The following is a 14,315-nucleotide window of genomic DNA, read 5'->3' as shown; positions in this document are numbered from 1 at the left end:
CTCATGCTCTGGATGCTGTGTTCTCCATTTTTTGATGTAGTGTCTAATGAATGCTCTGTATATACCCTGATGTGACCTGAAAGCATTGATTTTGAGAACAGGTGAAATAGGTTTGAGGCGATCGTTTGATTTTGCCTGAAGAGTCGGTGGTTTTGTGAATGTAGTTTGAAGATTTGGTTTTGTGTTAATGTTGTGAGAAAATGGGTAAAGGTTTCTAGAAATGTGTTTTTAGCAATTTTTTGGAAGTAGAAATGACGAAAGGAACAGCGTTCTTCTTCTCACGACACGCAGGTCGTAATGTGACGCGGCGGTGACGTCGCGGAGGGGGAAGTTTTAGTTGTTTTTGCTCGTCTATTGTAGCATTGGACCAGAAACCGGTAAAACCAGAGTCTCTGGTCCCGGTATAATCTCATTAATGTGCCAATGAGTCCCTCGTGTAGTTAAGGCTGTAGTCGATGAAGGAATGGAGGTGCTGGACAGTCCTCTCAATCTCGTAAGTGTTTGTTTACAAGCCACATTAGCATGCTAGCTGCGGTTAGCTTAGCCGCATTTAATCACTGAACAAATTAAAATACAGCTGCGAAGAGGTTTACCTGTCCGGAAACACGTGCAGCCCTTTACTCGGGTTTTTAATTCCGTTAACCGTGATGTGAAGGCTTCGTAAACCGTGTTCAGGTTTTATGCAAGTTAGCCTCTAAGTGTGTGTTTGTTTACTGCTGACAGCTGATCACCTTTAAACAAACAAACACACAAGTAGCCTACTTTATTAACATTTGACTCTAAATGTGTGGTTTATTATTTCCTAGAGTCTTATGACGTTTATGCCAGTACGTTATTGAGATGAAGATCCTGAGATCACTTGTGGAAATGCTTCTATTTTGCTTAAGTTTTTCATTGTAAATTATATTGTCAGCATAACAAAGATAAAAGCAAATCATTGGATCTGTGTGTGTTTTTTTTGTTGTTGACATCTTTCTCCCTCTGCTAGCTATATTGTGATATTTAAATAACTTAATAAATGTAACTTTACAAATATGAAATAAATACAATATACATATATATGATGTAAAAGTCGGTCTAGACATATATTACATGGCTCCAGTGACCATTTTTCCAGCATCCCTCCATCAGCCCCATCTTCACCTTTATTTTATTACTAATTTCGTTGAAGAAGTCCAGGGGGTATGTAGTAGAGGAAGAACCCTCCATCATAGACAGCAAGCCAAGCCTTTGGCATTCTCTCCTTCTGCTTCAATGACATGACCATGGAGAAAACCTGATAATCACAGTCTCCAGCATGATTTTATTACCAGGACTAAGCTTTGTTTTTTGTTGTCCGAACCAAGCAAACCGAACTAGAAGCGTGAACACACCCTAAAGCTACATAAGAAATGTGAGTTCATATTTCATATAGTCCTTGTGTAATGAGGTTGACGATGGAGAGTTTGAGCAAAAGACTAGTTCCCAGTAATTCCTCTGGACTGCTTGGAGAGAACTACAGAAAAATAGAATCAAATCAAAATAAAGCTGGACCTGGAGTGATGGAGGGATGACAGAAGCAGTCACATCAGTTTAGATACCCTTCTCCTGTGATTGAAAGGTTTAGATGAACTTTCATTAGAACTTCATGTAGGTTGAGAGTTTTTCAGGGGAAATCCTCTAGAACAGGGGTGTCCGATCCTGCTGCTGGAGGGAACTGTCCCTGCAAAGTTCAGCTCCAACCCCGATTCAACACCTGAACCAGCTAATCAAGGTCTTACTAGGCACACTAGAAACTTCCACACATGTGTGTTCCAGACAGTGGCCCTCCAGGACCGAGTTTAGAAGCAGGAAATGAGCTGTCATTGATGATCTGTACTGTTAACAAACACATGATGAAATAATGTAATATGTTACATCATCTCTTTCAGGCCCATCAACAGTGCAGGAAAGCAGACCGCTTGGTGGCTGCTGGGAAATTTGAAGATGCCATCTCCTGCCACAGAAAAGCTGCAGGTGGGTTTCTGTTTTAAGTGATTCTCATGGGGACGTCTATAAAAAGACATCTGCGTGGCACCTTAGTGAAACAGTGGTATAATATATATATATATATATATATATATATATATATATATATATATATATATATATATATATATAAAAAGGAAATTAGCAGTAATAAGTCATTTTTTTTACAAGGAATTTAAATGATTGCGTACTATAATAATGGCCTGTTTAAAAAGTTTACATGATTTAGATTTTCTTTTCCTTCTTGACAGCTCCCATTCGCTATAGTGGAGTGGAATATTATTCTTGTAAACAGTTTCCAGCATTTCAGTAATAAAAGTCCCCATATTTGTGATTTATATCCATACTAGTGGTGAAAAAGGATTTTTGGATTGATCCCTTCTTGTAAATGTACAGATGTAAATGCGAACGGTAATTAAAGTACCATACAACCTCGGTGTTTGTCAAAAAGCAGTTAGTCATTTTTCGTGTGGTGGCAGAAAAACACAGACTTTCTGGATTTGGATGGAAATAAAATCCCAGACTAGCCAGGGCTTGACATTAAAAATAATAATTTCAGCAGTGGTGTGTAACGCAGTCACTCCTACTAGCCACTTTGGCGGGTTTCATTATATATATAATACACATTTTTAAATTGTATACTTTTAAAAAGTCACCACATCCAATGCAGTGTTGTGGAAAATATAGAATTTTTGATGCATATCGATACTGAAATATCTGAAATACTTTCAATGCTCATTTTCCACAGAACAGATAGTACACAATACTCATCTCTCCGACAGCGAGTTACACACAAACCGTCTCCCCTCACTCACTCGTTTCATTTGCTCCGGATCAATAGTGTTGTTGTTACAGGGCTTGAATTTAGGTGTGGGATTGTGCATATTTTTACTCATTCAGTGCTAAATTTGTTCTTTTTCGCTTCTTATTGCACCATGTTTCCTTATTTGACAAACAGTCAAATACACACAAAATAATGTCAAAATGCTGGTCTTGGCGAGTATTCACGTAAACAGTCAGTTATGTTTTAAGTGAACGTAACATAAAATTCAGTTGAGAAAGAAAATGAATATGTAAAAGTATAATGGATCTGTGTGTCAGGTCTTAAAGTGACAGCAGCCTAATATACCTGCTGCCAAATGATGAGATAATATTAAAAATATCTATATGGCAGTTTTTCCCCATGGTATCGACGTCAAAATTTGGAAACTTTGGAAAACCACTAGCCACGGAAATGTGACGATACCAGCATTTCCCTCTAGCATTTTGAGCGCTGTTGAACGGATTCTTAAACACCTCTGACTGGCCATTGTGTTGATGCGCTCAACATATATGTCTCTGATTGGCTACAATGATCAACAATGATATCTTTGACGCTCTTCACCAAGCGCTTACGCAGATACACACGTGAGCATTTAAAAGCAGGCGTCTATCAGCGGATCCCTGATACATCCGCTGATAGACAACGCTTTCAAATACTCCCGTTTGTATCTGTGTAAGCGTTCGATGAAGAGCGTCAAAGACAACATGTTTTAGAAGCGTTGATCATTGTAGCCAATCACAGACATATATATGTTGAGCACGTCAACAAAATGGCCAATCAGAGGTGTTTAAGAATCAGCGCTCAAAATGCTAGAGGGAAATGCTGGTATCGTCACATTTTTTTAATTTCATTACTGACTTGGTACCGAAGTCGCTACTTTTGACAACTCTAGTGGCTGGTGAGGAAAAAAGCCAATGTCAAGCCCTGAGACTAGCCCATGTAAATGTTGAAATGACCTTACATCCCCATGAGAAACGATTACCGTCCAAAAAACGAATAGTGCTTCAGAGGTTTGTCTCACAAATGCTTAAATTCTTGTATAATCTGTGACTAGCACTGGGCTCGAAACCAGCCCTGGAAGCGTGTGCTTAAATAACCATGTCATTTCTCCACAGAACTTCTGAAGGAGGCCATGAAGCTCACGGAGTGTGAACAGGTACGCCTAGATGCTCATCATGATTATTATTTTGCTGTGTGGATAGTGGATCAGTTCTTGAGATGTTTTTCCCTCCGCAGGCACGCTTGTCTCTGGAGCTTCAGAGGGACAGTCACATCAAACAGCAGAGACTGATCGAGGAGCGATGGAAGCGAGCTAAGCGAGAGGACAAGCCCAGAACGCTCCAGCATGTCTCCTCCTCAGACCAGACGCCACGCCGTCACCTACAGCCGGGAGGAACGGCCCAACCCTCCGAGCGCGAGTACGACACCTGGCTGTACCTCCTGAAGAACAAAGGCACCGTCCCAGAGCCCTGCACCGGCAGCAAAGCCCAGAAAGACGACAAAACCCGTCTGGAAGAGCAGCAGACCACCATCAATGACCTACGCAAGCTGGTGGACCGCCTGGTGTCTGACAACGAGCGGCTGAAACAGGAGAACGAGCGGATGCGGGCGGAGAACGTGCGGCTGAAGAAGGAACACTACGCTGATGCAGACTTCGTGGAGAAGTCTGAGCTGTGGGTGCTTCCGCAGACGGCCGAGGAGCGCAAGGCCAAGGACATTCCCATCCCACAGCTCCCTCCACTGGAGATGCCCACTCAGGAGATCCCTCTGGAAGACCTGCCCGGGCTGGAGCTTCCTGAGGACATCCAGCAGGAGCTGCAGGAGCTGCTGGACGGAGAGAAGCTGTGAACACTCACGCACCAAAGGGAGACTTCCATCGCCATCGAGTGCCAGAGGAAGCGCATCAGAAAGATCTGAAAAGGCGCTTGGTGGCGTCAGCAGGTTCGGTTCACGACTTTTCTCAGCGGCGCCCGTAGCGATTGGATATATATACGAAGAAAGAAAACAACTCTATTTGAAGTACGTGTGCCTTTTTGAACATTTCTAACGCGTTTTTTTTTTTTTTTTTGTTATGAAGTACAAGTGAAAAGGGACATTGGAGACGAACAGATTCTGTCGGACACTATGCTATCAGACTTTTTATCAGCAAAATCCCACTTGGAATTGAAAACTTTTTCCTACACAGACACTGTGAATTACATCCATAATGTGTGTGTGTGTGTGAGTGCGCGTGTGTGTGTGAGGGTTTCGTGCAGTACCGTTGACGTTGCAGCGACGTTGGTGTTCATGCGGTTTCAGTCGTCTATCAACAGCGCAGATTTAGGGCATAGAGGAAGCCAAGAGGCATCAATGCAATTAGTTCTGCATTCTGTTTCCACACACAGATAACCAGCTTTGCAGCAGCAGCTCTCGTTTCGCCTTATTGCAGAAGTCCCGTAGACTAGAACCAAGCCCAGTCATGATGTCATCTCTGCCGTGGATTATTTCTATAGAAGGGACTTTGGGACTGAACATGTGTGTGAGACTATTGCATTCAGAACTATAAGCAATAATCATGTCATGTGCTTCGTTTGTCATCTCTACTGTTTCCTGCTCAGCTGTGTCATCATTCAGCATAGGAATGGACTTTCACTCTTTGTCCACATCAGGAACTCTGGATGAACTGACGTTGTTATTAGTTCTTTTTGAAGCTTCATTTTGTATTGTACTCATCAATCAAGGATCGTCTGGATCACGATGCTAATATTTTCAGGTTACTGATTGCACAATCATACATTGTCTAACAATAAACCAGGTTCACTCCTCACACTAATCAAAAGCATACCAACATGTGCCAGACGCGCCTGGGAAGAGATGAATTTATGGCTCATATTTGTGTCATGAAGAGGGAACCAAATCCAGATTTTGCTCTTTTTATTATTATTATTATTATTTTAAATTCAATGTTTAATTACTGGTTTACCACAGTAATCAGGGTGCATCAGATTGTTTTGTTATTTTACGATGTAAAAATCAATGAAAATCATACGACGAAAGTGTTTTGATGCATGAATGGCTGTTTTACAGTAGCTGTACGTACATGATTAAGATATTGAAAACAAGAATTGTATGTATAATTCTTTTGTGAGTTTACTTGTTCTGACAAGCATTAAAGATTTTAACAAGTGGAAGCGTTAATCTGAGTTGTTTGTCCACCTGCTAGTTTTGCTGTTATACTCTTATATTTAATACAGTCAAGTAACAAAGGTTCATTAGATGAGCAACATTCAGTGGTACACATTTGAGACTGCACATCTGATGACTTCAGTGTTAATGCACTCATTTCTATGCTGCCTGGCAACCGTACACAGTTGGAGGCTATTGAATTGTATAACTTTAAAATAAATTCTTCATTTTCAATTAATTGTTCAAATATTCCAGGCTGTCTCTCTTAAATATGAGGTGGTCATTTCTAAATTTCGTCCATAGCTCAATAGCGTCCCCTTGTGCCCAATCTGTGAACGACAGCATGTGTTTAAAAGCGGACACAATTTGGCTAGTAGTCAACATTATTTTCCCTCGCTTTTGGAGACATCAGCAATTTATGGAGCAATTTGTTACATTCCGATGAAAGATTATGTGAATCTGAAGAAACAACGTGGGAACAAACTCGTGTAAACTGCGCAGCGAGGCTCATTTTAGATGAAATAAGCTACAGTATGTATGCAGCTGAGTGTATTGCATTGTTTTGTTTTGTTTTCGTTTCTGCTCCGTCAAAAAAAAAAAAAAAAAAAAATTCCAAAAGAACCCAGACAGCAACAGGCGCAGTGAAATTCTATTAAAATTCTATTAACAAAGAGCAAGACAATTAATTGTGTTTTGTACCCTGCTTGTTTGTTTTCTTAATCTGTTTTAACCGTTTGTATCAGTGTTAAACCATATATATGTATACCAGGGGCGGAGTGGGACCAAAAAATCTACCGGGAAATTTCGTAGACCACCGGCCCTCGTCGCCGGCAGGGCCGGATTAAGAGCCCCCTGGGCACAATGTCTTGTAGGTCCCCTCTTAGGCAGGCCAAATGTATATTTTGTCCAGGGACATTTTAATACGGCATTTACAGTTTTACTGATTTAAAAGTAACTTTGTTGTACTATGCTGGAGTAAAGTTCATAAATGGTCGTTCTTTCCCATAGGAATTTTTAAAACTATGTTGGGTGGACCTCTGTGCCTCTAGGGGGGTTCGGGGGCATGCTCCCCCGCAAGAATTTTTTTTACATTTTAAGGTTAAATGCATCAATCTGGTGCTCTTTGAGAGATCAAAATTAAGAGCTTCAACCCATGAACTGCTCGTTGAACAAAGAAAAAGCATTGATTTGTACCAGGACAATAAAGAGGGCATCTTTTTAGTTATGAGAGTCTCAGTCTGCATTACATTATCAATGATGTTTTAGGATGCCAAACAATTATTATTATAATGTAATAATGATTTATATAATTATTCCTATGACGTAAAATCCATTTAGCCTATAAATGTACTATATAAATGAAAATGAATATTTCAAAAGTATATTTTAGCCTACATTACACTATAATATAGGACAATTACAATATTTTTGTCCTAATTTCTTCATTTGCAAGAAATAAACCCTTGAGCTTTTATTTAGGAGAAACCACCAGATAACCATGCTGATCGCGTGAGCAAAGTAATCACGCAGCACAGACAGGATGCCTATTCTTAAAGTCTTGTGCTGTTTTATAAAGACACAAAGCCATATCATGGTTTCAATTTTAGTTCGTTGGCAAAATATAACGCTAGAGACCTTAATGTTAGGTTATACATTTTACATCTTTACATATGTGTTGGGAAAAGGGAGAAGAGAGAGTTCGGCAAAAGGCGGATTCGAACTCGGGTCGAGCGCATCAAAAGCTGCTTTCAAGCACTTCACGCCCAACGACCTACGCCACTATAGCTGTATCGCAACGAGTGTCTTTTTGCTTTAAAGACAGGCACTTAGTGCAAATATACGCTCTGTTATAGAAAATGTTAAAAAAAAATGTTTTCTTCCCCTCGCTTGGGCCCCAAGTGCGCATGGCGAATTTGCAATGAATATATTTTATCAGACCGGCCCTCGCGGCCTCGAAACAATACCGGCCCACCGGGAAAACTCCCGACTCTCCCGATTGCCACTCCGCTACTGATGTATACACACATATACAGTAGTGGCCAAAAGTGACTTCACCCCTTTATTTAAGTATAATTAAAAACTTGTTATTTTTTAATCATATACTTGGAGTCAATTCTTTTATTTGTCATGACGCAATGAAACATGTCAAATAGTGCAGACAATTTTTGGTCAAGCTGTCATACAAAGAAAATATGAATACATGCAAAACAAGAGAGAATCAATACAATTTGTATAACATATGTTGTGGTCAATGTATGCTTTTGTTTTTCTATGCATTTTTTTTCTTTTTTTTTGCAGTGAAATAAAACCTGTAGCTGTATTTTGCCTTTTTTGCCATATACTTTTGTTAGATAAATACCATAACCAAGTTTATTGTTTTGTTCTTCCCTTATATTTTATATATATATTTTCCTCATTTTGATGGATTAATGGAACTTGTAGGGTCATTAAAAACCAACATCCCCTCTGGACATTACTGTCGGACACTACTCCTCTCTCTCTCTCTCTCTGTGTGTGTGTGTGTGTGTGTGTTTCTCTTTCAGCTTGTCAATAAGGCAAAAGGCAGGCATATATTTGATAAATCCATTTTAATGGAAAATGTAAAACCCCTTTGAACTTCAATGTACAAAGCATGTAACACTTGCACTTTAAAATTTGAAATTGAAGCAAGCCATGTTTAAAAAAATACATCAGTGAATGTATATATGTATATATTTACACAGCATAGTACGATTTCCTTTTTCCATCGAACTTCAAAAGTTCACCATAGTAAATCTGAACATAAAAAGGAGAAATGAGAGTTTTCTTAAATAAATTACAACTTTTTTTTTTTTGTAAATGTCTCCATTTTACAGTGAATACTTCTTAATAAAATGCTGAAGTGTTATTTATTAAGTCTTTCTTTACATAATAGAACTTTACAATGTTTACAATTGTTTGGCAGTTCTTTTTCTCAAAAGATATGGCATGAGGACATGATACAGCGGATCTCTCTCACAGTAACTCCAAGTCTCCAAAGTAGTGAGCGGCATCAGAAATCCATTAGCAAACTGTACAGGTCACATTTACATTTGATCGAGAACAGAGCAGAACTCCTGAAAATAAATACGATTCTCCACTGAAACTATACAGTAGGAAAGAACGAAAGGGGAACGAAAGCAAACAGACGAACAAACACTAGTTGTGACAGCGGCGCTGTCGGATTATCTTCAGATGTGTGGCGTGTCAATCACTGTCATCCTGATGGGCTATACTGCTATGGTGTCGGTAACAAATAAATACAGTTTCCTGGTGTGTGTTTTTTCTCTGCTTGGCACTGGAGGTTTGCGGTGTGAGCGTTAGTGTGCATATTTGGGGGAACGTGTCGACGGGTGTCATGAGTTGGTCTCCTCTTCCTCCTCCTCCTCTGCGCAGCAGCTCTTTAATGTCCCCACGGCATTCTTCACGCAGTGGTAAAAGATGTTCTTGACCTGAGAGAAAGGGCAGGCTGTTAGAATGATGCGAAAGACGAGAGCCAAAACTAGAGCTGAGACTGATGAATGCTCATCTGGCCCACTGGGACTCTTATTTTGAAATGCTATTCCTGTTGGGTTTTTTTTGGCCCCTTAAAAACTTTTAAGATATTTGTGGGCTTAAATTTGATCAAAATGAATTTCAACACATTTTTAACACTTTTTAAGGACCCGAGGAACGTTGATATTTGTAACTTTCATGCGCCCTCATGTCGTAAAATGCATCTGAAAATATAAATATTGAGCATATAACAGATTCCAGTAAATGCTGACATGTGATCTGTCCTGTGCGTTTGACCTCTACCTGTAGCTTATCTTCATAGTTGATTTCCTCTTTGGAGGATCTGAGTTCCTGGGTTAAGTGGAACGAATGCACCACATGCTCCGGAGAGACGAAGTCATTGATCACCTGGACACAGCTGTGAAGATTCTGCACCTGTACGGATGAGACACACACACACGTGAGTGTGCACTGATGGGACTACATCATAAAGACGCTGCCGGTACTCTGGAACTTTAGCTAGTACAGAAAGAGGAAGTGTGCTTGTGATTGGTTCATTATACGCTCGCCTTCCCTTAATAACATGCAGTTTGTGTAATTGCAACTAAATGTAAATAATCCTATAAAGCCTAAATTTTGTTGTACACAACCTACTAGCAATCTACAATCAAACCTACATGCCTTCTGTTGTTTGATTGATAGATCATACTTGTTTAGCAAGTCAAAGGCATTTTTATTATAATTCTAAAACGGTCCTTCTTCAGGTAATGTTACACGTGTCTTTTTGCTGTGAAATCTTTACTCATTTTTATCAAGTAAACGTAAGAATAACTTTTATATTGTTCGTAATATTTTAAGATGAGCATATACTGGACTGAAGCAACTTAGGTTTTCTTGATGATCCATACATTATTTTCAGAAAAATCATGTTAAAATATGAGTATCAAATGATATATTAGGCTTTTGAGGTCATTTATTTGTTCATCTCTCAATCATCATTTTATTACATTGCATTAAATGTTTTGCCTCCGCAATAAAAACTACAGGATATTGATCATTAACTAAGCATTTAAATATAATCTTACTAAAGACATATTATTGGGGGATATAGCATGACAACTGATATTTGTATGTATTTTATGTAAGTAGTCTTCTAATCTCGTTGATTTACAGAATCTCATCTTCCTTTTTGGCCATATAAATATCAGCAACTGCATTAAATAGTGTATTTTCCCTGTATGAGCTCCATATTCTCCTACATCATTCTATATGAGCCATAAAAGCCAGATCTATCAAATATGATACTCAACATATATGCACAATTTTGTTATATATATTTTGTCTAAAGGTTCAATAGACTGTTCCATTTAAAGGGGTCATGACATGTTTTTTTGTTTTGTTTTATTATGTTCCCTTATGTGCAATTATAGTATTACTATAGTTTTTTGTACAAAAAAACGTAGTGATTTATGACCTTTTCCCACCCTGTTTCTCCCCCTCTGATTCAAACAGTATGTTTTGGAGGTGTTTCTCCTTTAAGAGTTCAGTGTTAACGCCCATTGTTATGATTGGCTAACGTCAGTGCTGCTTATGCATTAATTATTTAATCATTTTGTATCACATGTAGGCTACACAATGCTCCGCCACGTGAAACTTCCGGTCTTCCGGCTCTCTCTCTCTTTTGTCGTTCTTTCAGTAACATGCGCCCTGTCACACTCATCTACATCGCTCACCGAACAAATAAGGCTTTGGCGGGCTGCATATGCTGCAAATAAACTGCTTTCCCTGACGTCTGGATCGTTCGGCAGCATTCAAACATGTTGTTTGTCCACAGCCAAGAACAGCACATCTGCGTGGCATCGCAGTTATCTTGTAAACAGACCCCTCGCTGCACGTCAACGCATGCGATGATGTCAAATGAGGCATAGTTGTCTTGCGCTGGAGGCGGTCATATGCAAACGACTGGTACGTCACTTCGTACCGTGACGTCACTAAGTTCAAAGGATCTAGAACGAGCTGTATTTAGAGCTTGATTAAATAAATGGTTCGTTTATAATGGGGAGGACGTCTTCTAATGAAACTTGCAGGAGGTTTTAATGGTACAAAGACCTCTTAAAGATCCAAGGCAAAAGATCAAGGCAAATTTGGTTTCTCATGTCATGACCCCTTTAAAAAAAAATAGATAGAATTTCTATGATTTCATATGTCAGGCTTTACAGGAGTAAAGTGAATTAAATTGGCAGAATTTTTTTTATTTTGTTTTAAAGGTTCTCTAAGCGATCCTGGGTGACGTCAATTCTTGTTGAGGTTCGAGCTATTGTCAAACAAAACGGAGGCTAGCTAGACCCTCCCTCCTCCTCATCCGCACACTAACCCCCCAAACCCTTCTTGTCGGTCATTGGCTGGAACAGTTTGTTATGTTTTGGGCAGCGGGTCGCCGAAGTTTGTTTTTGTTGCTGTTTGTGGAGCCTGGGCTGTCTACAGAGATCGCGTTTCTTTACAGTGTGTTCAGGGGACAGGCAGCCAGCGGATAGTGAGGAGATGTTTGCTGTATGTGACAAAAAATGTTTTGGCCTAAAAAACGCGTGACATCGCTTAGAGCACCTTTAAATAATTAAATGACATTCAGACATTAAGTGTGGCTTTGTTGCTTACCATGTCAATCAAGTGTGCTTTTTTGGTCTGAATAATCAATAATACAATATATACTTCAGAATCAAGAACATATGATAATCTGCTCATTGCAGAAGAGGAAGGAGTGCAACGAGACCTGGTGCAGAGCTCCAGCAGGGATCAGGACTGAATCCCCCAGAAACTGCACCACAGTCCAGCCCTGAACGGCGTGTTCATCCAGCAGACGCTGACGCAGCTTACGGCTCAAGTACCAGCCTGGCTCACGGATGGGGTCGTGATCCGCTGGGATCTCCACGCCCTGCTCTTTCGCCACCTGTCACGCACAAACTTTGAGTTAAATCACCAGTACACACACAACATACCTGCAAACAAATTAGATGAATCCTATAAAACTCCCTTGTGCTAGAAGAACGCAAGGTTTTACGAGGACACTCGCTCAGAGAGAGAGAGAGGGAGTGAGCATCGCCTCAGTGATCCACTGTATTATTTTCAAATCAAAATAACCTTGTGCAGGAACTCTTTAATCTTCTCGCCGTCTTTGCTCGTGTAGATGTGCCACAAGGCTCCGGGAGTCTCGCTCGAGTCCTTTAATCTTTTCTTTACGTTGTCATCCAGGTCTTCCTCCTCCAGCCTCTTCAGCACTCCTGTGTGTTTGGCACAAACACATTCATGCGGTTACACAGCAAACACTTCACACAGTCAGCTTCATTTATTATAAAGGCAAGGGAGCGCCTTCCCCCTTGAAGACGGAGCGATGTTTAAAAATTAATGGAGAAGTGTGTGTGTGCGTGTGCGTGTCTGGCTTATATATACACACTCCTCGTGTCTGAGACAGTGGTTTAAAAATAGAACGGCCATCGCAGTAGGAAAGAGAGAAGGGAGAGGAGCAGCTGTTGGCATGAGACACGAAGCCAGGATAGCAAAATTATTTAAAACTTACGACCGGAAAGTAAATGTGTCTTTCAGAAATCACAACCACGATCACACTGATGAACGTCAGTGTGAACTATGCCAGTACAATCATAGAAGAAGTCATTTACACACTGTATCTTTAAGGTACAGTGGCAAAAGCTGACGGCTTTTTTACACAACAGACGATAAGGTCTTGCTGCATCTCTTTGATGAATGCATGTTGTCATGACTTATGAAGACATGTTTGCTTAGGGTCAAAGGTAATCACCTATGGCAGAGGTTCTCAACCAGGGGGTCGTGACCTCAGCAAACATTCAAGGCAACTTAAACGATTTAAGAAAAAACAAGCATTAAAATTGCTAAAAAAAAAATCTTAGGGCGCCATCGGCATTTTTATATTGATCATACATTTTTCTAGTTTTGTCAAGTTTTAAAATATCTTATAAATATAAAATAAAGTACATAATATATAACGAACATGGGCCTTGGAGTCAAAAAGGTTGAGAACCACTGACCTATGGTGCTTCAGATGTAACATCATACCCTGAATAGTTCAAAAAATGGCTTTTAGAGAACTATCTACTGTAGTGGACACCCATCAGATAATTAACTGTAGACGATCAGAGAGAGCGCAGATGATGTCATGTAAAACTACAAATGGTTTTGAGTTGATACCATAGTAATATGGCCCTTTTAATGTGAAACTTCTCCATGTTTTGGATTGAGTTTTTACTGGTTTAATCTGATGAGTGCAGAGAAAAGCTCTTTGCAGTGCTGCTATTGCCATGTACAGGCAGGGAAAACTCATTCCAGATGCATCTCTCACATTTCATTGTTTCCAGGGTGGAAACCATGTTCTGTGTTTTTTTTTTTTCTTTCTCTGAGCTCAGGGGTTTTTGGAACAATTCAGCTCTAGCAGAGGCTTTTCCCCCGCCGTCTTTCTCAAACACGCCTGACCAAGTTAACGGAAAGGCTGTTGACAGTTGTGTGGCGAGCTGGTCTCAGGCTTACCCGTTTTGGAAAGGACACCATTCCCTTTAGCCACTCCAACATACACCAGCACGCTGACGATGTCAGACACCTCCATGTGCAGGCTAGCTGTGCCAAAGTCCTGCTCCTGAGATGCCGCCACACCTGTGACATGGATCATACATCATTCAAATCAGCATGTTATCAAAACAGGCTTCAGTTTTTCATTCCCATTTAAATTAAGCATAATTAGGCAATACAACAAATACTACCATGATATACAATTGCTTCG

The 14,315-nt window shown here is 40.1% G+C and overlaps 2 protein-coding genes across 5 annotated transcripts in view; one reads left to right on the top strand and one right to left on the bottom strand.

Annotated features, from left to right (window-relative positions):
- Window positions 1-304: 304 nt before the first annotated feature.
- Window positions 305-4,764, top strand: nrbf2b (nuclear receptor binding factor 2b). The gene is made up of 4 exons (XM_056245871.1): window positions 305-493; window positions 1,911-1,995; window positions 3,946-3,986; window positions 4,067-4,764. The coding sequence occupies exons 1-4, from the start codon at window positions 464-466 to the stop codon at window positions 4,676-4,678; spliced, it is 768 nt and encodes a 255-aa protein (XP_056101846.1). The 5' UTR covers window positions 305-463; the 3' UTR covers window positions 4,679-4,764.
- A 3,804-nt stretch (window positions 4,765-8,568) lies between these two features.
- The window catches only part of jmjd1cb (jumonji domain containing 1Cb), a 152,054-nt gene continuing 146,307 nt past the window's right edge, over window positions 8,569-14,315 (bottom strand). For all 4 annotated transcript variants that reach the window (XM_056245865.1, XM_056245866.1, XM_056245867.1 and 1 more), the window contains 5 exons: window positions 14,066-14,188; window positions 12,647-12,786; window positions 12,279-12,455; window positions 9,812-9,943; window positions 8,569-9,465 (listed from right to left, as the gene is read on the bottom strand). In XM_056245865.1, the coding sequence (XP_056101840.1) occupies window positions 9,370-9,465; window positions 9,812-9,943; window positions 12,279-12,455; window positions 12,647-12,786; window positions 14,066-14,188 (668 nt within the window). In that variant the 3' untranslated portion in view covers window positions 8,569-9,369. The remainder of the gene's footprint in view (window positions 9,466-9,811; window positions 9,944-12,278; window positions 12,456-12,646; window positions 12,787-14,065; window positions 14,189-14,315) is intronic.

Source organism: Rhinichthys klamathensis, unplaced genomic scaffold (assembly GCF_029890125.1).
Source record: "Rhinichthys klamathensis goyatoka isolate OS25496 unplaced genomic scaffold, OSU_Roscu_1.1 h1tg000035l_1, whole genome shotgun sequence".
In the NCBI taxonomy this organism is placed as follows: Eukaryota; Metazoa; Chordata; class Actinopteri; order Cypriniformes; family Leuciscidae; genus Rhinichthys; species Rhinichthys klamathensis.
The sequence above is the reverse complement of the archived record's forward strand: the minus strand, read 5'-3'. Positions and strand labels throughout refer to the sequence as shown.